The following is a 26,642-nucleotide window of genomic DNA, read 5'->3' on the forward strand; positions in this document are numbered from 1 at the left end:
TAATATTTGTATTTTTTTGTAAAGGTGGTATGTTTCACCGTGTTGTTCAGGCTGGTCTCAAACTCCTGGACTCAAGCAATCTTCCCACCTCGACCTCCCAAACTGCTGGGTTACAGACATAAGCCACCACACCTGGCGTGGAAATAATCGTTTGTGGTGACACTTGGATTATCTACTTAACCCACAAATGTTCTTGCCATTCAACCTTCATGATTACTGTATTACTCTCATTCAACCTGTAATATTCCTAACTATATTGTCTTGAGTTTTCAGGCAGTCCTGAGTGCTAATCTTCGACCCAATTTCTTTAGACTCATTGTACTCCAAAGGAGGTTATCTAAAGTATATCCTCCATTAACAGATTTTTAAAGTTAAACTCTTGTTTTGTTTTTTGAGAAGGAGTCTTCCTCTGTTGCCCAGGCTGGAGTGCGGTGGCACGATCTAGGCTCACTGCAACCTCCGCCTCCCGAGTTCAAATGATTCTCCTGCCTCAGCCTCCCGAGTAGCTGGGATTACAGGCATGCACCACCATGCCTGGATAATTGTGTGTGTGTGTGTGTGTTTTCAGTAGAGACAGGGTTTCACCATGTTGGTCAGGCTGATCTTGAACTCCTGACCTCAGGTGATCCACCTGCCTTGGCCTCCCAAATTGCTGGGATTATAGGTGTAAGCCACCGCACCCAGCCTAAAGTAAAACTTTTGTAAACAACCAAAATATTTTTATTGAGCCTTTTTTCTTGATTATTAATATGATACATAAGTTTTTCTAGAAAATTTAGAGTTGTCTGGAAAAGATGAAGAAGAAACATTTGTGATCCTACTGTCCAGAAAACACCACTGTTAATTTTTTGGTCAATGGGTATTTGAACCGATTACATTCTAGAGCAGCGGCTGGGCGCGGCAGCTCACGCCTGTAATCCCAGCACTTTGGGAGGCCGAGGCGGATGGATCACGAGGCCAGGAGATCGAGACCATCCTGACTAACACAGTGAAACCCCGTCTTTACTAAAAATACAAAAAGTAGCCAGGCGTGGTGGCAGGCACCTGTAGTCCCAGCACTTTGGGAGGGCAAGGCAGGTGGATACTTGAGGTCAGGAGTTTGAGACCAGCCTGGACAACACAGCGAAACCCTGTCTCTACAAAAAATACAAAAATTAGTTCAGTGTGGTGGCGAGTGCCTGTAATCCCAGCTACTTGGTAGGCTGAGACAGGAGAATTGCTTGAGCCCAGGAGGTTGAGGCTGCAGTGAGCCATGATCCAGTCACTGCACTCCAACCTGGGTGACAGAGCCAGACCCTGTCTTAAAAAAAAAAAAAAAAAAAGTTAAAATTCATCGTGGGAAAAATTTTTTACCATCTCAATGAAGCTTCTAAATAGCATTTCACTAAGTGATGCTGTTTATATTTTAAATTTCTAACCAAAGCCAAAAAAAAAAAAAAAAAAGCCTAGAGTCTGGCAAGATAAGAACCAACTAAAGTGTAGTAACTTAATTGGTAAATGTGGTCAGCCTCTGGGAACTGCAACGAAGAGGCCGTTGAAGATCCAGTTGATGTTCTGTGATTACAAATTAAGGGGTAAGAACTTCCTTCTTCCTTAGTGACCCAAAACCTTAAGTATAATGCAGGTGTGGAGTATAACGGTGTGTATTTGGAAGAGAAGGAAGTAGGGGTGATGTTGGAAATACTGTCACTGAATTTGGGAACTTGGATAGGTTGCTTATTTTTGGAGGGAGCTCAGCATCTTATGGTGGTAGAATAGATGGATGGGTTATAAGATTGGCAGGAATGAACAACCAGGTGAGTTCTGGGGACACTGGTGGGGCTATGTAGTGCTGCAGGATAGGTTATAAAATAAGAGCAATGAAGGAAGCTGAGGGGGATCCAGTGTGCCAGGGAGTGGTGTGTGCTACTTTGAGTTGCACACTCGAAGTCATCATGATGGAAGACATGATAGTCATCATCTCTGCATGGTAGGTGACAAAGGATTTGTCCTTTCTTTAAAAAAAAATTTTTTTGGGGACGGAGTCTTGCTCTGTTGCCCAGGCTGGAGTGCAATGGCACAATCTCAGCTCACTGCAACCTCTGCCTCCTAGGTTTAAGCGATTCTCCTGCCTCAGCCTCCTGAGTAGCTGGAATTACAGGCGCACGTCACCACACTCAGCTAATTTTTATATTTTTAGTAGAGGCAGGGTTTTACCATGTTGGCCAGGCTGGTCACGAACTCCTGATCTCATGATCTGCCCACCTCTGCCTTCCAAAGTGTCAGGATCACAGGCGTGAGCCACTGAGCCCGGACTTGTCCTTTCTTTTAAGTCCCCCCTTGCAATTCTTCACCTGCTGACTTTTCCATAGTAAGCATTAATTAATTAGTTAATTATTTTTGAGGCAGGGTCTCACTGTGTGGTCCAGGCTGGAGTGCAGTGTCACAGTTGTGGCTCACTGCAGACTTGAACTCCTGGCCTAAAGTGGTCCTCCTGCCTTGGCATCAGCCGCTGTGCCTGGCCTATTAATACATATTATATCTATATCTATAGCTATAGCTATAGCTATCTATATATCTATATCTATATCTATATCTATATCTATATCTATATTTTTTTGAGATGGAGTCTCGCTCTGTCGCCCAGGCTGGAGTGCAGTGGCCGGATCTCAGCTCACTGCAAGCTCCGCCTCCCAGGTTTGCGCCATTCTCCTGCCTCAGCCTCCCGAGTAGCTGGGACTACAGGCGCCCGCCACCTCGCCCGGCTAGTTTTTGTATTTTTTTAGTAGAGACGGGGTTTCACCATGTTAGCCAGGATGGTCTCGATCTCCTGACCTTGTGATCCACCCGCCTCGGCTTCCCAAAGTGCTGGGATTACAGGCCTGAGCCACCACGCCCGACCTATATATTTTTTTTTCTGAGACGGAGTCTCGTTCTGTCACCCAGGCTGGGGTGCAGTGGTGCCATCTTGGCTCACTGCAACCTCCACTTCCCAGGTTTAAGCGATTCTCCTGCCTCAGTAGCTGGGACTTCAGGTGCCTGCCACCACACCCGGCTATTTTTTTGTATTTTAAGTAGAGATGGGGTTTCACCATGTTGCTCAGCCTGGTTTCGAACTCCTGACCTCGTGATCTGCACACCTCGGCCTCCCAAAGTGCTGGGATTGCAAGTGTGAGCCACTGCGCCCAGCCCTAATTTTTTAATTAGAAAAGATAATTAACTAAAGATAGACAAAAATAATTTTAGAATAGCATCGATAGATAGTGTGTCTTGGGAGAAAGGTAAGATTTAAGAAGTCAAACAGACCGGGTGCAGTGGCTCACACCTGTAATCCCAGCACTTTGGGAGGCCAAGGTGGGTGGATCATGAGGTCAGGAGATCTAGACCCTCCTGGCTAACACGGTGAAACCCTGTCTCTACTAAAAATACAAAAAATTCACCGGGCATGGTGGTGGGCACCTGTAGTCACAGCTACTCAGGAGGCTGAGGCAGGAGAATGGCATGAACTCGGGAGGTGGAGTTTGTAGTGATCTGAGATCACACCACTGCCCTCCAACCTGGGTGACAGAGCGAGACTCTGACGCAAAAAAAAAAAGAAGAAGTCAAATAAAGACCTCTTTTCTTGATTCCTATTCAAAGCGTCCTGCTCCCTTTAACCCACGTGCCTACTCCTGTGCCCTTTCTGAAATATCCTGAGAGATTTGTTTCCACTATTTGTAATATCCTATAGTTTTTTGTAAGCCCTATAGTTTTGGAATTGAAATTCTGTGTCCTATTAGACTCAGGGTAGCATTTTGAGAAGTCCTTTAATGCCTTTCTTTTTTAAAAATAGGATATTTTGGCTGGACAAAGTGGCTTACACCTGTAATCCCAGCACTTTGAGAGGCCACGGCCCAAGTTCAAGACCAGCCTGGGCAACATAGTGAGACCCCATCTCTACAAAACATTAAAAAATTAGCTGGGTGTGATGGTGCATGCCTGTAGTCTTGGCTACTCAGGAGGCTGAGGAGGGAGGATTACTTGAGCCCAGGAGGTCAAGGCTGCAGTAAGCCATGATTGCATCGCTGCGTTCCAGCCTGATAACAAAGTTGAGACTCTGTCTCAAAAAAAAAAGAAAAAAATTTTAAAGTACAGTTTTAGGATGGGCACGGTGGCTCATGCCTGTAATCCCAGCACTTTGGGAGGCTGAGGTAGGCAGATCACTTGAGGCCAAGAATTCAAGACCAGCCTGGCCAATGTGGCAAAACCCTGTCTCTACTTAAAATAGAAAAATTAGCTGGGCGTGGTGGCACATGACCATAATCCCAGCTACTCAGGAGGCTGAAGCAGGAGGATTACCTGAACCCAGAAGGTGGAGGTTGCAGTGAGCCATGATAGGGCCACTGTGCTCCAACCTAGGTGACAGAGCAAGACTCTGTCTCCAAAACAAAACAGACAAAAAACAAAAACAATACAATAACCCCAAATTCCTCAACTTTTAGGTATCTAGGGAGATTTCTGGACTAGGACTCTGAAGACTTTTAAGAAGGGGGGCAATCCTGCTCTTGGGAAACTATTTTTTTTTTAGACAGAGTCTCCCGCTGTCGCCCAGGCTGGGGTACAGTGGCACAATCTCAGCTCACTGCAACTTCTACCTGGCAGGTTCAAGGGATTCTCCTGCCTCAGCCTCCTGAGTAGCTGGGGTTACAGGTGCATGCCACCACACCTGGCTAATTTTTTATATTTTTGGTAGAGAAGGGGTTTCACCATGTTGGCCAGGCTGGTCTCGAACTCCTGACTTCAAGTCATCTGTCTGCCTCAGCCTCCCAAAGTGCTGGGATTACAGACGTGAGCCACCACACCAGGCCATGGGAAACTAACATTAATAGATGTGTGGCTAACAGATGAGAAGGGAGGAGCTGGAGAAGGAGCTACATGGTCCTGCCAGGGACGCCCTTGAGCCTATGCCCTCTCCCAGGGCGCCCCTCCATTGTTACTCAGTAAGGAGACCAAGGACACAATGAGAGCTGCTCCCTTGGGACAAGAAGCATCAAGATAATTTCCTGCGTGGCGTGTGCCTGTAGTCCCAGCTACCTGGGAGGCCAAGGCAGGAGAATTGCTTGAGCCTTGGCATTTGATTCCAGCCTGAGCAACATAGCAAGACTTTGTCTTAAGAAAAAAAAACGACAATTTTTTTTTGTCTTGGCCACAGTCTCCCTGTCCCCTAAATGATTGAGGGTGGGAATGGAAGTAGAATCAAAATAATAGGAAACTCAAAGTTGCCTGAGATCCATGAAAAAATGAGTCACTTTTTAAAAAAATATGCCTTTTTTTCTGTAACATCTTTTTAAAAATCAGATGTTTTCTCATTTATATGGACTCTGAATAAAATGAAGATATCTTTTTTAAATGATAATTTTTTAGAAGTTTTATGGAAAACAAATTTTTTGGAGAGAGGTCTGGCTTTGTCACTCAGGCTACAGTACAGTGGCATGATCTGACTCACTGCGACCTCCACCTCTCTGGCTCAAGCGAGCCTCCCAACTCAGCCTCCCAAGTAACTGGGACTACAAGCATAAGCCACCATGCCCAGCTGATTTTGGTATTTTTCATAGAGTTGGGGTCTTGCCATGTTGCCCAGGCTGATTTCAAACTCCTGAGCTCAAGTGACCCGCAAACCTTGGCCTCCCAAAGTGCTGGGATTACAAATGTGGGCAACTGTGCTGGCTTATTACGAAAATTCTCAAGAATATATTAAAGTAGGGAGGATAGTAGAATGAACCTTCATTTACTCATTGCTCAACTTCAGCAGTTATCAAACCACCACTATACCCTTCCCATCCCCCCTCAAACCGGATTATTTAGAAGCAAATCCTAGTCATTTTATCATGCTAAACAGCAATGTTTAGCATGTACCACTACAAGAAAATAACAGAAAGGACTTCTGATTATTTACAAATCTTAATCTTGTTTCCCTTTCATTCCTCATCTATCCGGGGGCATAGATTAGGAAGCTTGAGTTCTAACCCTGGTTTGCCACTTGCTTACAGTGTGAGCAGGGGCAAATCATTTAACCTTTCCGGACTTGGCATTTTTCTCACCTGAGTGAGGGAACTAGATGATTTCCAAGGTCCCTTCTAGTTCTAGAAATCAAAAATTCATGCAAGGGCCATCCTTGCATGAAACATACAGATTTGGTGCAGTATCTATTTACTGGTTTTTGTTTGTTTGTTTGTTTGTTTTTGGTGCAGTGCCCAGTTCAGAGTCAAGACCCTCTCAATGAAGAGCCAAGCAAAAGGTCTAGAGGCTGCTAGTGGTGGAATCTTTAACCTGGAGCTTTAAAAAAGAAATAAGCCTTGGAGCTGCCCCTCTGTGCAGTTTCATGCTGCCTTCAGTATCTCTTCTCATAACCTCAATTTATCTTTTTTTTTTTTCTTTTTTTGAGATGGAGTCTTGCTCTGTTGCCCAGGCTGGAGTGCAGTGGCACGATCTCTGCTTACTGCAAACTCTGCCACCCAGTTTCAAGCGATTCTCCTGCCTCAGCCTCCTGAGTAGCTGGTATTAGAGGTGCCTGCCACCATGTCCAGATAATGTTTTTGTATTTTTAGTAGAGACAGGGTTTCACCATGTTGTCCAGGCTAGTTTCAAACTCCTGACCTTAGGTGATCCGCCTGCCTTGGCCTCCCAAAGTGCTCGTGTGAGCCACCCCGCCCTGCCGGCGACCTGTTACTTTATTAAATAACAGGAATTGATTTCTGTCATGTTCCAGGTGATTGTGAAGGAATAAGAATACTCATTTTATGGCCAAATCAACTGTGTGTGAAGTAAAGTAGGTGTATTTCAGGTTGCCTGGTAAAAGAAGGATTAAGTCTGGTATAGGGTTTGTCTTTTAAAATTGTGGAAAACATACATGTTGTAGATTGAATTTTAGGGAAAGATGTGGGTCCTATTGGGTTAAGAGTGGAATCTTTGGGTAAGATCGTGCCCAGCCCTGAGGACTGTTGCCAACGCTTCCCTCACCGCATATGCCATGTGCTCCTGAGGACATCCTCTCATTGGCTTCCCACACCATCATTACAACTGGAACAAGGGACGCATAAAGAGTGAGTGGCCCAGCGTGGCTCAGCTGGTAAGTGACAGACATGGGCTTGGACCCAGGACTTCCAGCTGCTGCAGTGTGTGTCCTGCTCCCCTACAGCTTGAAGTAGGGCTAGGGAAATGAAACTGGAGGACTTCTTGGAAAAAGAAACTTGATTATCAGCGTAGTGGTACGCTACGCTGAATGCTTATGAAGAGCAAATGCTTATGAATACCGCACCTGTGCTTTAAAAGTCACCATGAGCTGGGCATTGTGGCTCACGTCTCTAATCCCAGCACTTTGGGAGGCTGAGACAGGTGGATCACTTGAGGTCAGGAGTTCAAGGTCAGCTTGGCCAACCTGAAAAAAACCCCATCTCTACAAAAAAAAACAAAAACAAACAAAAAAAAAACAAAGGAAGGAAGGAAGGAAGGAAGAAGGAAGGAAGAAAGAAAGAAAGAAAGAAAGAAAGAAAGAAAGAAAGAAAGAAAGAAAGAAAGAAAATTTGCCAAACCCACTTGCTTGAACCCAGGAGGTGGAGGTCCAGCCTAGGCGACAGAGAGAGAGAGGGAAAAAAAATAAAAAACAAACAACAACAACACCATGACCCAGAGAAAGAAAGAAAGAAAGAAAGAAAAAAAAAAACACTGAAGTTCCCAAATGAAAAAAGCCCCTAAAATTACCATTGTAAAGCACAAGCCCTAATCAGCTCTGGGGATTTGTAGGAAACTCATCAAAGTTATTGATAGGAACTATTGTTTTGGTGCCAGGATTTTCAATTGGGAGTTAGATTAAAAAGGACCAAAGATGGCAGCTGATATTTCAAACTGAAACCAACGTTCCTCAGTGGAAAGCTTTCCGGGACAGTGCATTTTGGGGTTGGTTACTGTGCTTGGAGATGCCCCTGGGTTGGAGGACACACTTCTGGCTGATTTGAGGGGCTTCTGAAGAGAGCCAAAATGTGCACTCTTTATGTTCTTGCACCACGGCTATTAGTCTGTGAGACTCTGTCCTTAGCAGGAAATGGTAAAGGAATCAGCAGGAAGCCTAAAACAAGGGAAGGGAAACTCCTCCCTCCTATCAAAGGCCAGGCAAGGGCGAGGATGAGAATAGAGAGTGGGGCATGTGCATTAAGCCGTCTGGGGTAGTGGTAGGGATAGACATGTTGAAATGGAGAGTGTTCGAATCTTGAAAGGAAGTAAGCAAAATTTATACACCACAAGGACAAGGATGTATGATAGGCTTGCATTTATTGTATAACTTTATTTTATTATATTATTTTTATTTTTTTGAAATGGAATCTCTTTCTGTCGCCCAGGCTGGAGTGCAATGGCACGATCTCGGCTCACTGCAACCTCTGCCTCCCAGGTTCAAGCGATTCTCCTACCCCTGCCTCCTGAGTAGCTGGGACTACAGGTGCCCGCCACCACGCCTGGCTAATTTTTTGTATTTTTAGTAGAGACAGGGTTTTCTCCGTGTTAGCCAGGATGGTCTTGATCTCCTGACCTCGTGATCCGCCTGCCTCGGCCTCCCAAAGTTCTGGGATTACAGGCGTGGATCACAGCACCTGACCTTTATTGTATAACTTTAATATAGAGCCTTAGTCCTCCAGAAATCTGCATGATGCCCAGGGAAAATGCTGTTCCTTTATCTACATGAGGCAGAGGTTGGTGTTGTTTGCTGAGGCCCAGCAGCTCGCTGTGAGAACAATCTCTCCCTCGTTCCTGATTTCTGGCTTATTCAAGGCCAGAGGACCCAAAACTCAAGTTGAAAATTTTGACTAGGAGAACAGATAAAAGTAGAAATGGAATCCAATCATAAGAAGTGCTCAGTGTGAAGGAGAGAGGAATGCAAAAGAATTTTTCTGTTTTACCATGGTCTTTGTAACTGAAAATCGTATGTTCTTGAGATAAAGAGCCGATGATCCAATGCAAGAAACTGAGTTTAAGAAGAAACTGTTCATCTGAAATCCGACAACTCATTGTTGAAGGTTAGAGCTCAGCTTTGAAGTTTCACTTCACGAGCTTGGCTCAGTGAGATATGCTACTCCCCAGTGAAAAAGAAAATGAAGAGAATGTTTTATGTTGAAAGTGCTCGGTGATGAAAAGGCAGCACCTAGCTCCCTTATCTCATCAAAAATGCAGCAGATTCTTAATATTAGCAATCTCGTGTTTAGTTTGTTACCTGAGGTGAAACCCTGTCTCTACTAAAAATACCTAAGGAAAGGAAAAACAAACTGTCCTGAATGCTGATTCTACTGTTTCAGTAGGGAAAAAAATTTCTGGCAGGCAAGTGGCAAACAACAAAACTTTTGAAAAAGCAGGCCTGGGGGGAGTCCAGTACAGTTTCATAATGGGTATGAATAGTTATTTTACTGTGTTCCCCCCCCCCACTTTCTTTCTGGGTTTTGATGTGGATCTCTTTCTATTTGTTCAGGAAATTGTGACGTGTGTTCTGGGCAGGGTTTGAGGTTTTGGAACCTTTTCTAAAAGGGACAGAGAGCACCCTGCTACATTTCCTAATCAAGAAGTTGGCGTGCAGCCGAGAGAGCTGGAGTTGGTCATGATGCAGAAGCTACTCAAATGTGGTCCGCTTGTCCTGGCTCTTGCCCTCATCCTGGTTCTGGAACCCTCAGTTCAAGGTAAGACTCAGGAGTCTTGTTCCCCAGCCATCTTCTCTGTAAGCCCCATAGTCCATACAAGTAATTATATTCATTTTAAGGCATAGAATGTATAATAAATATTGTGGGAAAGGAGGCAAAGAAGAAGGATTTGGGGTCGCCGAACCCTTTAATATGAGTTCAGTTAAGTTTGGTACCAAGAAAAATTAAACTCGGTGGCCTGTGCATTCTTGTAAACTCTTACAATGATTGAAATGTACTATTTTGGGATGAAAATGTGAAGTTTATACATTTTAAAAAGCTCAAGGAATCCAGAAAATGACTCCTGTGCGTGTTGCATGGAGGAGATGGCAGCTTGGAGTGTTTGGGGATTTCTGCCTGTCCCTCAGTGTCTACATCAGCCCCAAGTTCTAGTGCGCTGTGACAGTGTCATCGTTATTTTAATACTGGGAGATGTTATATTCCAATTGGGGTGAATCTGACTGTGTGTTTTTTTTTTTTTCTTCTTTTTTTTTTAAAGATAAACTTGTTTCTTACTGAAAACTCAATTATGGTTAGACATAGTTAATGTAAACCCTCTCAGATTTTAAAGAGAAGGCCAAATAATTTGGTATTTATACTGTTGCTCAGAGAAACATCATATTCGGAAATATCTTCCTACGTTTATCTGTCATTTAGTGTTGTTTAGTCAGACTCTGAAACAACTTAAAACCTCTAATGACTGAGACAATGAAAATGATAGGTTTGTAAGAAAAATACAATTTGTTCTTCTTTGATAAATAAGGAATCATGTCTAAATAAGACAGAGATCATGGCTCGATAGAGAGATGGCTGAGCTTATAGTCGAAAAACATTCGGTTAGGCCAAATGGTAAGGGAAATGTTGAGTCACAATGACACACATTTTCTAGATTTGTTTCGTCAAAACGACTTTTGGTTGTCATGATCTTGCTTCCGGTGGAGATGAAATCTTACAGATGATCGCAGAGACATTCATTGTATGTTAGAAATTTATAAAATAATTTTCTTCTAGTTATGCTAATACTGAAAAAAGAGGAAGTAATGTTTCTCGAACTTTATTAATCTATGTATTTTTAAAATATAAAACGTTGTCAGTTTTAGGGAACAGGCTTCCCTGGGATCTTTTGGGGAATATCTTCAGCTTGATGAAATAATTCCCAAATAACCATGTGGTCTGACAAGATCGAGAGTAATGAGGCCCATACTTTAGTACAGTCTTGAGTGGCCAGATGGTGCTGAGCATACCCTAACCAGAGATACGTAAGTCTTTATGTTTTCAAAATTTCCCAGAAACATGAATTTCCCACTAAGATTCATTAAGGAAAACTAGAATGAAAACAAAAACTTTCCTTGTACAGTATTTATTAGAAAGAAATGAAGAAGGCCGGGTGTGGTGGCTCACACCTGTAATCCCAGCACTTTGGGAGGCCAAGGCAGGAGGATCATGAGGTCAGGAGTTCGAAACCAGCCTGGCCAACATAGTGAAACCCCATCTCTACTAAAATTACAAAAAAATTAGCCTGGTGTGGTGGCACGCACCTGTCATCCCAGCTACTTAGGAGGCTGAGGCTCAATTGCTTGAACCTGGGAGGCAGAGGTTGCAGTGAGCTGAGATCACACCACTGTACTCCAGCCCGGGTGACAGTGCAAGACTCTGTCAGAAAAAAAGAAAGAGAGGAAGAGAGAAAGAGAGAGAAAGGAAAGAAAGAAAGGGAAAGAAAGAAAGAAAATAATTCATCATGAAATTGTATGGAATACTAGCATTTATGCCATGACCTCATAGGTTTAGCTCTTTGTTAGAAAAGGAAACCATAGAAAGAGACAAGGGAGAAACTGACAAACTAGGGTGTTTCCGAAAAAAGGCTCTTGGTATCGGGCTCAAGGGCCTGTGCCCACATCTGAGCGTGCAGGGAAATAGATGTCCTCGACTGGCTGCACGTTTGAGTGACTGCAGCACAAGGCTGTGATGTGAAGAGTCGTGACACCATTTCCTCATACCTCCACGCAATGCCAGATATTATTCGACAACATTCTTCCTGTCTTGTAAAAAGTGTTTATCTAGCTCCTTGGTTTGGCTGATCAAATCAACTAGGCTTTTGGCTTGCTTTTACTGAGCATATTCAAAACCATTTCAGGTTACTATAATGGTTTGCTCAGGTTGCCATAACAAAGTACCATGGACTGAGTGGCTTAAACAACAGAAGTTTATTTCCTCACAGTTCTGAAAACGGGAGTCCAAGATCAAAGTGCTGGCAGGGTCGATCGCATTCTGAGGACTCTCTCCTTGGCTTATAGATGGCACCTTCTCCCTTGTCTGCACATGGTCTTTCCTCCATGCATCCGTGTCTTAATACCGTCTTCTTAGAAGGTTACCAGACATTGGATCAAAGCCACCCAATGGCCTCATCTTAACTAACTATATCTGCAGTGACCCTATTTCTGAACGATTTCACATTGTGGGATTCTGTGGGTTAGAACTTCAACATATGAATTTGATAGTGGTATATTTTTACTATTAGTCAAACCCAAGTAAAGATGTGGGGTAAGATTGTGTCTACCAAGGACAAAGAAATGGAAATTTGGGGATGTGTGGGTAACACTGGACAGCACAGATGACTAATCTATCTCCAGGGGATTTGATGAGGCCTGTGAATCCTACACACTTATTGCCTCTCTTTTCCAATATACCCATAAAGAAAAAAAAATAGAATACCCATGAACAGGTGCAACCAAGGGGGCCAGGCCTCCCCATGTGTCCACTGTATACTGTCTCCTAACGCACAGGAATGATATTGATCCACTCATTGTGCTGCTGTTTGTAAAGTGATTTCACATCCATTCTCTGGTAATTATCAACACATTCCCTGTGAGAAGGAATTAGCATTAATTATAGAGGAGAAAACTGGATCTGACATTTCTCATCTCATTTGCTCTTGCAAAAAATTTGTGAGTCATGCCTAAGACCCATTACAACTAATTAACGACTGAACTGGTCGTCTAATTTCAAGGTCAGAAATAACTTTCTACTGCAGCTCATGGATTAGAGGTTTTCTTTATTTAAACAAACAAACAAACAAAAAATCCTTTGACTATAGCCCTTGCTATAATGTTTCCCACTGAACTGAGGGAGAAATTGAAAGTAAACTTAGGAGCTTTATATAGCTTGTCAAACCGTGCAAGAGTTGGGGAAGCTTATCCGTCCTGTGGAATTGGTAGACCAGGAGGAAGTCACTCTGGCTTAGATAATGCTACCATTCTGAATGAATCAAATGGTCTTCTTTTCCCCTTCATGGTAGTTGCTGCTTAAGTCTCTCTAACATGCCTGCAGTAAGTTTCCATTAAGAATAGGAAACTAGGCCTGGTGCAGTGGCTCACGTCTATAGTCTTAGCACTTTGGGAGAACAAGGAAGGTGGATTACTTGAGGTCAGGAGTTAAAGACCAGCCTGGCCAACATGGTGAAACCCCCATCTCTACTGAAAATACAAAAATTAGCTGGACATGGTGGCATGCATCTGTAATCCCAGCTACTCGAGAGGCTGAGGCAGGAGAACCACTTGAATCTGGGAGATGGAGGTTGCAGTGAGCCAAGATCATGCCACTGCACTCCAGCCTGGGTGATAGACTGAGACTCCGTCTCAAAAAACAACAAAAAAAAATTAGTACATTGTGATTATGTTGGGGGAAAAGTTAGTGCCATAATATAAAAAGGTATGGACTATTGGAGAAAGTTGTTTGCTTTGGTAACATTTACTCATAGAAAGTATGAGGATTCAGGGTGGTGGGGGAGGTGGGCAGTGAGGGATAGGATTCAAATAAAAACCATTCTTTCCCTTGGAATCCACCTCACAATTAACCAACAAATCCCATCAGTGGGCCTTTTAGGAAGATAACATTTCTGTCCATGAGCATACCCACTGTAATCACAAGACATTTATCTCAAGCAAGATAGAGTCAAGATACTCTTACAACCACAGGGGCTGGAACTGTAAATTTTCACATCCTGCCAACGCCCTTGAATAGCTATGTCAATAATTTAGTGTGTGTAATTTGTTCTTTATTTTAAAGTACATTTAACATAATCGGCCCCAAATTAGATAGACTTTTGGAGTGGGAGTCCTTCTACTTTTGATTTATTTATAAAATTTTAAAATAGCTTTGTTGAGATGGTGTTCACATACCATACAATTCACCCATTAAAAGTGTTTAATTCAATGATTAGGCCAGGTGTGGTGGCTGATGCTTGTAATTCCAGCACTTTGGGAGGCCAAGGCAGATGGATCACTTGAGGTCAGGAGTTTGAGACCAGTCTGGCCAACATGGCGAGAACTTGTCTCTACTAAAAATACAAAAATTAACTGGGCGTGGTGGTGTGCACCTGTAATTCCAGCTACTTGGGAGGCTGAGGCAGGAGAATCACTTGAACCTGGGAGGCAGAGGTTGCAGTTAGCTGAGATTGCACCACTGCACTCCAGTCTGGATGACGGAGTAAGACTGTCTCAAAAAAAAAAAAAAGTGTTCAATTCAATATTGTTTAGTATGTTCAGAGTCATACAGCCATCACCATAATTGCTTTTAGAACATTTTCATCATCCCCAAGAAGAAAGCCTTCGTTATGATTTTTAATTAGCTGAGATTCTGAACTCTGGGGGAATTTTGTGTTCTAGAAATATTTTTTACTAATTTGCTACAGTTGTATTTGTCATGCTGGTGAAAAGATGTGGTCTTTCACCTGGATGCTTTCTCATTAAGCATTATTTTTCTGTTTAGCTTCCTATGTAAACAATTTTCTCAGCTTGATATTCACTGTGTCAGTGGCTTGCAGGACTGCCTAGGCCTGCTCTGTCCAATATGGTAGCCGCAAGTCGCTTGTGGCAACCGAACACTTGAAATGTGATGAGGCCAAATTGGGACATGCTGTGAATGCAAAATATATACGATTTGAAAGCCTTGGTAAGAAGAAAAGAATGCAAAATATCCCATTAATAACTTTTATATTGATGATATGTTAAAGGATAATATTTGAATATATTTTTAGGTTAAATAAAATGTATTACAATTAATTTCACCTGTTACTTTTTACTTTTAAAAATATGGCCGCTAGAACCTTTAAAACTCTTTGTGGTTTGCTTTATGTTTCTATTGGACAGAGCTGGTCTAGACAGCATAAGGTGTGAAGACACCGCCCTCTGCTGGAGAAGATGCTGGATTTTTATTTCGCCTACAGGAAGAGACGTATAAGTAGCAATTAGATGCCAAACTAATGCTACCTCAGGAAAGAATCAAAAGGAAAGAAAGAGGAAAACCAGGCCAGGCGCGGAGGCTCACGCCTGTAATCCCAGCACTTTGGGAGGCCGAGGCGAGCGGATCACGAAGTCAGGAGATCGAGACCATCCTGGCTAACTCCGTCTCTACTAAAAATGCAAAAAATTAGCTGGGCATGGTGACACGCGCCTCTAATCCCAGCTACTCGGGAGCCTGAGGCAGGAGAATAGCTTGAACCCAGGTGGTGGAGGTTGCAGTGAGCTGAAATGTGCCACAGCACTCCAGCCTGGGCAACAGAGCCAGACTCTATCTCAAAATAAAAAAAAAAAAAGAAAAAAGAAAAAAGAAAAGAAAGAAAGTCCATAAACTGAGAATCCTAGAGATACTAAATGGTAGAATGGGAATTTGAACTTAAATTTATAAGATGTTCACTATCAGAGATCATAGGCCATTGTCGTCCTCCTTCTCATGAGAGAAACTAGCAATGAAGAGCTCTGACTATGTGCTAGGTACTACTCTGAGAACCTAACATTTGTATCTCATTATTAGCTCTATTACTGCTCCATCCTACTGATGAGAAAATTGAGGCACAGGGAGTTTAAGTTGGCCAAGATCACACAGCCAGTAAGGGGCAGACATTGAAAGGTAATTTTCCCTGCCTTATCCCAGCATCCAGGCAGTGGCAGAGCTAACTCATTTTGGACAAGCAGCTCTCCCAGACCAGACATTGTAAGCTATACTCAGGAATCACAGGAAAGATTATGATAGAATAATATATAGTTACAAAGAAAAGAAAGAAAATCCAATGGGAGAATATTTACTGTTTTCTATATTAAAGTGTTTAATGTTTATGTTTTTAGAGGAATATTGTTTATTATAGCAATTTAGAAAACAAAATGAGAGAGAAAAAAAAAAAAAGATTCTACCACCAGTTATTTTTGTGTATTTCCTTCCGTTCCCCCCCATGTCTGTTTATATAATTGAAACTTTTATTCACACAAAGTGGTACTCTGATTTTCTCAGTTATTTTTATTTTATTTTTAATTTTGTAAATTTTTTCTTCTGAGACAGTCTGCTCTGTCACCCAGGCTGGGGTGCAGTCGTGCAATCTTGGCTCATTGTGACCTCCCAGGCTCAAGCAATCCTCCTGTCTCAGCATCTTAAGCAGCTGGGACTACAGGTGCGTGCTACCACATCCAGCTAATTTTTAAAATCTTTTTTTTTTTGGCAGAGATGGGAGTCTATCTATGTTGCCCAGCCTGGTATTGAACTGCTGGGCTCAAGTGATCCTCCCACCTCAGTCTCCCAAAGTGCTGGGACTTCAGGCGTGAGCTATCATACCCAGCCTAATTTTTACTTTTATTTTATTTTTAAAAAAAAAGGTATTGCCCTACCCTCCTCTCACCCTCTCACTCATTTTTAAGTATAGATTTTTCTACAATGCCACATCATCTTTTCCATAAAAAGTACTTTTGACTGGGCGCAGTGGCTCACGCCTGTAATTCCAGCACTTTGGGAGACCGAGGTGGGTGGATCACCTGAGGTCAGGAGTTCGAGACCAGCCTGGCCAACATGATGAAACCCTGTCTCTACTAAAAATACAAAAGTTAGCCGGGCGTGATTGTGGGTACCTGTCATCCTAGCTACTCAGGAGGCTGAGGCAGGAGAATCGCTTGAACCTGGGAGGCAGAGGTTGCAGTGAACCGAGACTGCACCACTGCACTGCAGCCTGGGTAATAGAGTGAGACTCCGTATTAAAAAAAAAAAAAAAAAAAAAAAAAAAAAAAGTACTTTTCTTCATTTGGTTAGTATTCTCTTACGAGTTGATGCCTTGTAATTTATCTGAGTGTTTTCCATTATTTTGTGGTGAGCTTTAAAACCACTCTTCCTGCCTTTCAAGAATCCTAGACATGCTCCTTCTTGCTAGGTAATTATTAGTTGCACTTATTAGAATAAAGTGTATGCTTGGAGTGGGGAGGAGATGAACTTTTTGAAGGGTGGTGAAGTATTGCTCGCCACCAGGCCTTTGTCTTTGCTAAATTGAGGAAGGAAGATTTTATTTCATTAGCTAATAAAGAACCTCGTATATAGGCCGGGCACAGTGGCTCACGCCTGTAATCCTTGCACTTTCAGAGGCTGAGGTGGGTGGATTTCCTGAGCTCAGGAGTTCGAGGCCAACTTGGGCAACATGGCAAAATCCCATCTCTACTAAAAATACAAAAAATCAGCTGGGCGTGGTGGTGAGCACCTGTAATCCCAGTTACTTCAGAGGGTGAAGCAGAAAAATTGCTTGAACCCGGGAGGCGGAGGCTGCCATGAGCCGAAATTGTGCCACTACACTCCAGCCTGGGCGACAGAGAAAGACTCTCTCTCAACAAAATAAAATAAGATAAATAAATAAATAAATAAATAAATCTCCTATATAACCTTATAACATCAGATTTGGAGCCTTTTCCTTAGAAATGAAATTCAGAAGAAGCTGAGACTCAGATATTCCAAGCTGCCTGGCCCTCTGTGAATAGAGGAGACTTGTTCTTGTGAAATCTGAGTGCAAAGACACAGGACAAATTGTTATCTACATTTCATTCCTAAGGATACTGTATGGCCCTAAAACACAAGAATTCTGTAATACCACGGGTACTGCACAGTGTGTTCCTTCCCCTTTCTGAACCTGATTTGACTCATCTCTATGAAAAGATGTGGGCTTTGGGGTCAGATGTGGGTTGGAATCCTGGATTCTCTACTTAGAGCCTGTGTGGCTGCAATTTTCTTTTGTGTAAAATTGAGATAATAGTACAAAAGTAACAACAATTAATATTATCAAGTGTTTACTGTGTGCCTGGCACTGTGTTAAATTCTTTGTGTTTATTTTCTCGTTTAATTTTTGTGATAGACTTATAACACTACTAGTATCTTCATATTACAGTAAGGGTTCAGAGAAGTTAAGGTTTCATAACAAGTCAGCAGAGCTGGGACTTTCCTCCAGGCAGCTGATTCCAAGGCCTATTCTAACTTTAAACTCTGCTACTTTTTGGAATGTAGTAAGAAGGACAATTTATATAAAACGCTGGCACGTAGTGGGTGCTGCTATTATATGAATGGGCATAAAATCTGTCTACATTTTGCCTTTTACCAAATTTAGATCTATTTAGTTAAAACCTTCTTAGGGCAGGCTGGATGCAATGGCTCATGCCTGTAATCTCAGCACTCTGGGAGGCCAAGGCAGGAGGATTGCTTGAGCCCAGGCATTTGAGACCAACCTGGGCACATAGTGAGACCCCATCTCTCCAAACAAAACAAAACAAAACAAAAACAAAAAACAAAACAAAACAAAACTAGTTGGGCATGGTGGTGTGCCTGTAGTCTTAGTTACTCAGAAGGCTGGGGTGGGAGAATGGCTTGAGCCCAGGAGTTGAAGGTTGCAGTGAGCTATGATCACAGTACTACATTCCAGCTTGGGCAGCAGAGTGAGACCCTATCTTGAAAAAAAGCAAAAATAAAAGCTTCTCAGGACAGAGTGATTAGAAGCTGTGTAGTAGATACTTAGTAACAATGTGGGTTCCTTGTTGGGCAGGTTATCCAGCCAGGTACCAATGGGTGCGCTGCAATCCGGACAGTAATTCTGCAAACTGCATTGAAGAAAAAGGACCAATATTCGACCTACTTCCAAGTGAATCCAACAAGATCCCCAGGCTGAGGACTGACCTTTTTCCGTAAGTGGACTTTTCTCTAATTATTTATTTATTTATTTATTTGAGACAAGAGTTTCACTTTTCTTGCCCAGGCTGGAGTGCAATGGTGCGATCTCAGCTCACTGCAACCTCCACCTCCTGGGTTCAAGTGATTCTCCTGCTTCAGCCTCCCGAGCAGCTGGGATTTCAGGTGCCTGCCACCATGCCCAGCTAATTTTTATTTATTTATTTATTTTGAGATGGAGTCTCACTCTGTTGCCCAGGCTGGAGTGCAGTGGCTCATTCTCGGCTCACTGCAAGCTCCACCTGGGTTCACGCCATTCTCCCGCCTCAGCCTCTAGAGTAGCTGGGACTACAGGCACCTGCCACCACTCTCGGCTAATTTTTTTGTATTTTTAGTAGAGATGGGGTTTCACCTCATTAGCCAGGATGGTCTCAATCTCCTGACCTAGTGATCTGCCTGCCTTGACCTCCCAAAATGCTGGGAATACAGGCATGAGCCACTGCACCCAGCCTAATTTTTTGTGTTTTTAGTAGAGACAGGGTTTCATCATTTTGGCCAGGCTGGTCTCGAACTCCTGACCTCAGGTGATCCACCCGCCTCGGCCTCCCAAAGTATTGGGATTAGAAGCATCAGTCACCATGCCTGGCCTTTTCTCTAATTTTAAAGTGTCCATAATTTCACAACCTCTTGGCACAGATTTGGGAGTGTTTTTCTTCAAGCTGTCCGGAGTGTTTTGATTCAAGCTCTTGCTTTGGTAGTTTGGCTCTTACTCTGCAGTACATAGTAAAACTGTACTGTATACACTGGCATATGACATGTGCGAGTATACATGATTCACCTGTTTTTGAAAGTTTTTTTGTGGATGGTAGACAGGAGCATTGAGGGCTTTTCATCAACAGGTATTGAAAATGATTGAACATTGTTTTATTTGTGTAAACAGAACACACGATATATTAAAATCCAATAATTAACTGAATGGATAAGCAAAATGTGATATAAGCATACAAAGGAATATTATTGGGTCATAAAAAGAATGAAGTACTAACACATGCTACAACATAGACAAACCTTGGAAACATTCTGCAGAGGGAAGGAAGACCAGACACAAAAAGCCACATATTGTATGATTCAATTTAGATGAAATGTCCAGAATAGAGGCAAATCCCTAGAGGCAGGAAGCAGATTAGTGGGTTCCAGGAGCTGGGGAAAGGGAAGAATAAGGAGTGACTGCTAATGCGTATGAGGTTTTTTCTTGGAGGAGGTGATTAAAGTGTTCTTCTGCCAGGCGTGGAGGCTCATGCCTGTAATCCTAGCACTTTGGGAGGCCGAGGCAGGAGAACTGTTTGAGCCCAGGAGTTTGAGACCAGCCTGGGCAACATAGTGAGACCCTATCTCTATTTCAAATACATTTTTTATATTAAAAAATGTTCTTCAATTAGATGGTAATTATTTTAAAAAATGGCCAGGTGCAGAGGCTCATGCCTATAATCCCAGCACCTTGGGAGGCTGAGGTGGGAGGATCCCTTGAGCCCAGGAGGTTTGGGATCAGCCTGGGCAATACAGCAAGACCCCGTTTCTACAAAAAATACAAAAATTAGCCAGGCATGGTGATGTGCACCTGTGGGCCCAGCTACTCGGGAGGCTGAGGTGGGAGAATCTCTTGAGCCTAGGTTGAGCCTGCAGTCAACCCTATTTATGCCATTGCACTCCAGCCTGGGCAACACAGTGAGACCCTGTCTCAAAAAAAAAAATTAGGGAAAGGAAGAATAATTGGCCATGACTTATAAAACAAAAATCAAATCTCTTCTTGATCAGATAAAACTTGCTTTAAACTTGCAAAAAAGACCTGATATAAATTCATGAGTAACAAAAATTGAATTATATTAGAAACCATTAATTCAATGAATACTAAAGCTATATAGGATGTAGCAAAATATATATACTAAGAAAAGGATTATCATAAAAGTTTTAATCTCCAGGCTCAAACCTAGAAAATCACTATCCTCAAAGCCAGGTGGTTCATCGTGCTCCAAACCAGGTACATTTCACATCACTTTGGGATCCTGGTGACTTCCTCTTTTTTTTTTTGAGACAGGGTCTTCTCTGTCACCCAGGATGGAGTGCAGTGGTGTGATCATAGCTCACTGCAGCCTCAAACTCCTCAAGTGATCTTCCTGCCTCAGCCTCCCTAGTAGCTGGGACCACAGGCACAGAGCACCATGCCCAGCTAATTTTTTTAAAAAAATTATTTTTGTAGAGACGGGGGTCTCTGTATGTTTCCCAGGCTGGTCATGTACTCCTAAGCTCAAGCAGTCCTCCCACCTCAGCATCCCAAAGTGCTGGAATTACAGGCATGAACCACCATTCCCAGCACTGGTGACTTTCTCCATCACTGGTATTCACTGCATTAGTGATTACATCATTACAGTCTTCAATATGCAACTTTGTACTTTGTAGTCCTACTCATGCATTCATACTTTAAGGTCTCAGCATTAAGTTTGAATGTAATATTACAGCATCCTCCATTACTTTAAGTCATTGGTTTCAATACTAATTCATTTAAATCTAAAATGTTAGGCTGCAGTGGCTCATGCCTGTAATCCCCCCAGTTTGGGAGACTGAGGAGGGAGGATCACTTGAGGCCAAGAATTTGATACCAGCCTGGGCAACATGGGCAAGACCCCATCTCTGTTTAAAAATTAGTGGCCAGGCACTGTGGTTCACGCCTGTAATGCCAACACTTTGGGAGGCCGAGGCAGATTGCTTGAGGTCAGGAGTTGGAGACCAGCCTGGCCTACATGGCGGAAACCCATTTCTACTAAAAATACAAAAATTAGCTGGGCATGGTGGCACGCCTGTAATCCCAGCTATTGAGAGGCTGAGGCAGGCAGACTGGGAGGCCAGGGCAGGCAGATTGCAGGCAGATTGCTTTGAGACTAGCCTGGGTAACATGGAGAAATTCTGTCTCTACAGAAAAATACAAAAATTAGCCAAGCATGGAGAAACCGCATCTCTACAGAAAAATACAAAAACTAGCCAGGCATGCCTGTGGTCCCAGTGACTCGGGAGGCTGAGGTGGGAGGATTGCTTGATCCTGAGAGGTCAAGGCTGAAGTGAGCCGTGGTGTGGCACTGCACTGCAGCCAGGGTGACAGAGTAAAAACCTGTCTCCAAATAAATAAATACATTTAAAATAAATAAATAAATACAATTAAAACTAAAATTAAAAAACAAAACAAAATGTTAAGAGAATAGCTCAAATTCTCCAAAAGAACTCTTGCACACCATTCCTCCTCTGCTCAAATCTCTATTTTCCTTCCTCAAAGCCAGTAACTTTGCTTCTCACCCTGTGCTTTCCTTCCTGTCATTGCAAAAGAATGGTCCTTGCTTCTATGCTGATCCCAAGCCCTTTTGCCCTTGGATCCTCCTGTCCTCCCCTGGCCCTGCTCTGTACAGGCTGTGGAGTGGGAGTAGAACTGACCCCTGGGGTCTGCATTTCTCAGGCTCCCAGGGCTGTAGCTGACTTTGGCCAATGGGAGGCAAGGAAGAGAGATTGAGAGCTTGGGAGGAAGGGAGAGAGGCATGTTTCTTCTCCTTACTCCCTGACTTGGGTGGCATCTTGGGCAGGACTGTGTTTCGCCCATGGCCTCAGCTCCCACCAGATGCCTCTAGTACCTGGGCTCAGGACATAGACAACCTCCTTCCACTATAGCTGTAGCCCAAAGAGGGAAATATTTCTTTTCTTTTCTTTTCTTTTCTCTTCTCTTCTTTTCTCTTTTCCTTCCTTCCTTCCTTCCTTCCTTCCTTCCTTCCTTCTTTCCTTCTTTCTTTTTTTCAGAGTCTCACTCTTGTTACCCAGGCTGGAGTGCAGTGGTGCAATCTTGGCTCACTACCACCTCTGCCTCCCGGGTTCAAGCAATTCAACTGCCTCAGCCTCCTGAGTAGCTGGGATTACAGGAGTGCCACCATGCCCAGCTAATTTTTGTATTTTTGGTAGAGATGGGATTTTGCCATGTTGACCAGGCTGGTCTTGAACTTCTGACCTCAATTGATCTGCCTGCCTCAGTCTCCCCAAGTGCTGGGATTACAGGCATGAGCCACTGCGCCCGGCCGAGGGAAATATTTTCTTGCTATTGCTAATCTCTGGGTTACCTCGCTATCCCCCATTTGGCTTCACTTCTCCTCCATCACCTGTATGAGGAATTCCCTCTGTGTTAAATATCTGGAGAAGTTTCCTGATTGGACCCTGGCTGTTGCAGCTTCCAAGGCCACCTCTTTTTATGGCCGGTATCCTTTTCCCATGCATCTTCTCCAGGACTTCCATTCTGCAGTTATCTCTCTGAACCCAGTGTCTTCTTCCCATCAGTATCTTAGTATACTTCTTCCCATCAGTATCTCAGTACTTTGGTATCTCCTATGTTTAGGCAACATCTCTCCATTGACTCTGCGTCCTCTCCAGCAGTTGCCCTTCTCTGCTCCTCTTCACAATAACATCTCCTGAAAGGGCCACCCATGCCTGCCCCCTCCTTTCCTCACCTCCTCTGCAGCTAGACTTCTGTTCCTACACTCCACCCTGGTTGACAAAGTCACTGATTATTTCTCTATTTTCAGCTTACTTGACCCTTAATTGCCTTCAAAAATGGCTGACTGTGCCGTGCATGTAATCCCAGCACTTTGGGAGGTCAAGGCAGGAGGATCACTTGAGCTCAGGAGGTCAAGACGAGCCTGCCTGGGCAACATAGTGAGATCCTATCTACAAAAAATAGAAAAATTAGCCGGGCGTGGTGACTCACGCCTGTGGTCCCTGCTACAAAGGAAGCTGAGGTGGGAGGATGGCTTGAGTCCGGGAGGGTGAGGCTGCAGTGAGCCGAGATCGCGCCACTGCACTCCAGCCAGGGAGACAGAGCGAGACTCCGTCTCAAAAAAAAAAAAAAAATGAAAATAGTTGACTCCTCCCTTGAAATGCTTTTTTCTTGGGGCTTCCATGCCCTGCCTTATCCTGTTTCTTCCTACTTCTCTGGTTGTGCTTTTTCCTCTGCTCAATATTTAACATGTTGGTATGACCCTGGCTCTGGCCTGGTCCCCCTTCTCTATCTACATGTTTTCTCTCGATGACCTCCATCGGTTCCAAGGGTTTAACTACCACATCTGTGTTTCCAGCTCTGACACCCCAGGCTAAAGTAACCACCTGGTCACTCCCTATTTCATTAGTCAATTTCATTTATCTGTACCACCTACGATTTTCCTGATTCATTTATTCACTTTTTATTGTCTGTCTTCGCCACTAAAATAAAAACTTCTTGAGCAGGAGCTTCATTGGTCTGCCTCTGTTCTATCCCAGGCCGTCAAAACAAGGACCAGATGTTCAACAAATATTTATTGAATGTGTACATGAATTAAAACTCTAATTGGTTATATGCTGGTGGTTTATTATTTTCATGGAGGAAATGACTTGTAAGCTGTGACACTCAGCTTTTGTCTCTGATGCTTCGTTGCCCTGTTCTGTCACCGAGGGCTGTCGTCATTGCTCGGACCATTTTGTGCTCTTTGAATTTCTAATCATCACGGTCAACCCAGAAGGCAGCCTCACCTTTCAGCACTCTTCAGTTGAATGAATGCAAGTTGGAGACAGGGTCATTTTTTGATAGGAAATTGAATGTTTATATGCTGGTATATATATAAAGCTTAGCTTCTTACAAAGAATTTCTCAAAAGTGAGCTTTGTTGAAGCACTGTAAATTATTAGAACTTTTATGGAAATTTTAATTTAGGAAAAAATGTCATCTGTCTGGGCTGACTTAGCTGTTAGTTGTTTGTCCTTTGTTTTTTTTTTTTTTTTTTTTTGGTGGAGGGTACGGAGTTTTGCTCTCGTAGCCCAGGCTGGAATGCAGTGGCACGATCTCGGCTCACTGCAACATCTGCCTCCCAGGTTCAAGCGATTCTCCGGCTTCAGCCTCTTAAGTAGCTGGGATTACAGGCATGCACCACCATGCCTGGCTAATTTTTGTATTTTTAGTAGAAACGGGGTTTCACCATGTTGGCCAAGCTGGTCTCAAAACCCCGACCTCAGGTGATCCACCTGCCTCAGTCTCCCAAAGTGCTAGGATTACAGGCGTGAGCCACCGCACCTGGCAGTTTGTCCTTCCTTTAGAGAGAAAGAGGTCTTTTTTTGAGACGGTCTTGCTCTGTTGCCCAGGCTGGAGTGCAATGGCGCGATCTTGGCTCATTGCAACCTCTGCCTCCCTGGTTCAAGCGATTTTGTCACCACAGCCTTCTGAGTAGCTGGGATTACAAGCGTGTGCCACCACGCCTGACTAATTTTTGTATTTTCAGTACAGACGGGGTTTCACCATGTTAGTCAGGTTGGTTTCGAGCTCCTGACCTCAATTGATCACCCACCTTGGCCTCCCAAAGTGCTTGGATTACAGATATGAGCCACCACACCCGGCCAAGAGGCTTCTTTTAAAAATGATTTCTTGGGCCGGGTGCAGTGGCTCACGCCTGTAATCCCAGGACTTTGGGAGGCTGAAGTGGGTGGTTCACAAGGTCAGGAGTTTAAGACCAGCCTGGCCAATATGGTGAAACCCCATCTCTACTAAAAATACAAAAATTAGCCGGGTGTGGTGGCGCACACCTGTAGTCCCAGCTACTTGGGAGGCTGAGGCAGGAGAATCACTTGAACCCGGGAGGTGGAGGTTGCAGTGAGCCGAGATGGCACCACTGCACTCCAGCCTGGGCAACAGAGCAAGACTCTGTCTCCAAAAATAAAAATTAAAAAAAAAATAAAAATGATTTCTTAAGTAAATTTCAAATATAGAATATATATGCTAGTGATAACAAAATTAACACTGTTTATCTGCAATAGGTAGATGTGGAGTTGATCGATGCAATAAGTATAGGCAAACACATAGGAACATTTGACCTGTTTTTTTGTTGGTTTTAAAACATTGAATAATTTGGAAGCTTTTAAATCTCTTAATTTAAGCAACTAGATCGCTCTATTTATCTCCTTATCTTTAAAAAAAAACTGTTAAAATTATGTTTCCCACATATCAAACTTCCCATTTTTCTTTCATACTTCAGAAAGACAAGAATCCAGGACTTGAATCGTATCTTCCCGCTTTCTGAGGACTATTCTGGATCAGGTTCCGGCTCCGGCTCTGGATCAGGATCTGGGAGTGGCTTCGTAACTGAAATGGAACAGGATTACCAACCAGTAGATGAAAGTGATGCTTTCCATGACAACCTTAGGTCTCTTGACAGGAATCTGCCCTCAGACAGCCAGGACTTGGGTCAACATGGATTAGAAGAGGATTTTATGATATAAAAGAGAATTTTCCCACCTTGACACCAGGCAATGTATTTAGCATATTTTGTGTACCATGGTTAAATGATCAACCTTGGGACAAAGGATTTTATAGACATTTTTAAACATCTGAAAAAGAAGCTTAAGTTTTATCATCCTTTTTTTCTCATGAATTCTTAAAGGATTATGCTTTAATGCTGTTATCTATCTTATTGTTCTTGAAAATACCTGCATTTTTTGGTATCATATTCAGCCAATATCGTTATGAAATTAATTAGATTCCCATGGCCATAAAATGGCTTTAAAGAATATATTTTTTTAAAAAAATGGTTTGAGAAGCAAATTGGCAGGTAATATTTCATACCTAAATTAAGAATCTGACTTGGATTGTGAATTACAGATATGCCCCTTTTCTTATAAAAACAAAACAAAAAAATAATGAAACACAGTGAATTTGCAGAGTTGGGAGTATTTGACATATTTTACAGTGTGGAGTGTACTATATACTATTACCTTTGAATGTGTTTGCAGAGCTAGTGGACATGTTTATCTACAAGTAAGATTGCTGTTATATAACACCCCAAATAACTCCCAAATTAAACCACAGTTATGCTCTCAATACCTCATACTGCTTTACCTTTTTTTCCTGGATATCTGTGTATTTTCAAATGTTACTATATATTAAAGCAGAAATATAACCAAA

The 26,642-nt window shown here is 43.0% G+C and overlaps 2 protein-coding genes across 5 annotated transcripts in view; both read left to right on the top strand.

Annotated features, from left to right (window-relative positions):
* The window catches only part of LOC117082184, a 33,076-nt gene extending 23,468 nt beyond the window's left edge, over positions 1 to 9,608 (top strand). The window contains exon 3 of one of the 2 annotated variants that reach the window (XM_033208769.1): positions 3,812 to 3,864. In XM_033208769.1, the coding sequence (XP_033064660.1) occupies positions 3,812 to 3,847 (36 nt within the window). In that variant the 3' untranslated portion in view covers positions 3,848 to 3,864. Of the gene's footprint in view, positions 1 to 3,811; positions 3,865 to 9,472 lie in introns of those variants that run through there. The other variant, XM_033208770.1, reaches the window with a different exon arrangement.
* Positions 411 to 26,642, top strand: SRGN (serglycin). Of its 3 annotated transcripts, XM_033208766.1 has the most exons (4): positions 411 to 431; positions 9,593 to 9,677; positions 18,514 to 18,652; positions 25,717 to 26,642. In XM_033208766.1, the coding sequence occupies exons 2-4, from the start codon at positions 9,599 to 9,601 to the stop codon at positions 25,958 to 25,960; spliced, it is 462 nt and encodes a 153-aa protein (XP_033064657.1). In that variant the 5' UTR covers positions 411 to 431; positions 9,593 to 9,598; the 3' UTR covers positions 25,961 to 26,642. The 3 variants fall into 3 exon arrangements, with proteins under 3 accessions (XP_033064657.1, XP_033064656.1, XP_033064659.1); XM_033208765.1 differs by lacking the exon at positions 411 to 431 and having other exon boundaries at positions 9,520 to 9,677; XM_033208768.1 differs by lacking the exons at positions 411 to 431; positions 18,514 to 18,652 and having other exon boundaries at positions 9,619 to 9,677.

Source organism: Trachypithecus francoisi, unplaced genomic scaffold (genome assembly GCF_009764315.1).
Source record: "Trachypithecus francoisi isolate TF-2019V2 unplaced genomic scaffold, Tfra_2.0 Lachesis_group9, whole genome shotgun sequence".
NCBI classification, from domain to species: domain Eukaryota; kingdom Metazoa; phylum Chordata; class Mammalia; order Primates; family Cercopithecidae; genus Trachypithecus; species Trachypithecus francoisi.

Excerpts from the sequence above, each read along its gene's own strand:
- SRGN (XM_033208766.1), top strand. The coding sequence starts at position 9,599 with ATGATGCAGAAGCTACTCAAATGTGGTCCGCTTGTCCTGGCTCTTGCC. Across the intron at positions 9,678-18,513 it reads TCTGGAACCCTCAGTTCAAG|GTTATCCAGCCAGGTACCAA; the intron begins GTAAGACTCAGG and ends CTTGTTGGGCAG. Across the intron at positions 18,653-25,716 it reads CTGAGGACTGACCTTTTTCC|AAAGACAAGAATCCAGGACT; the intron begins GTAAGTGGACTT and ends TTCATACTTCAG.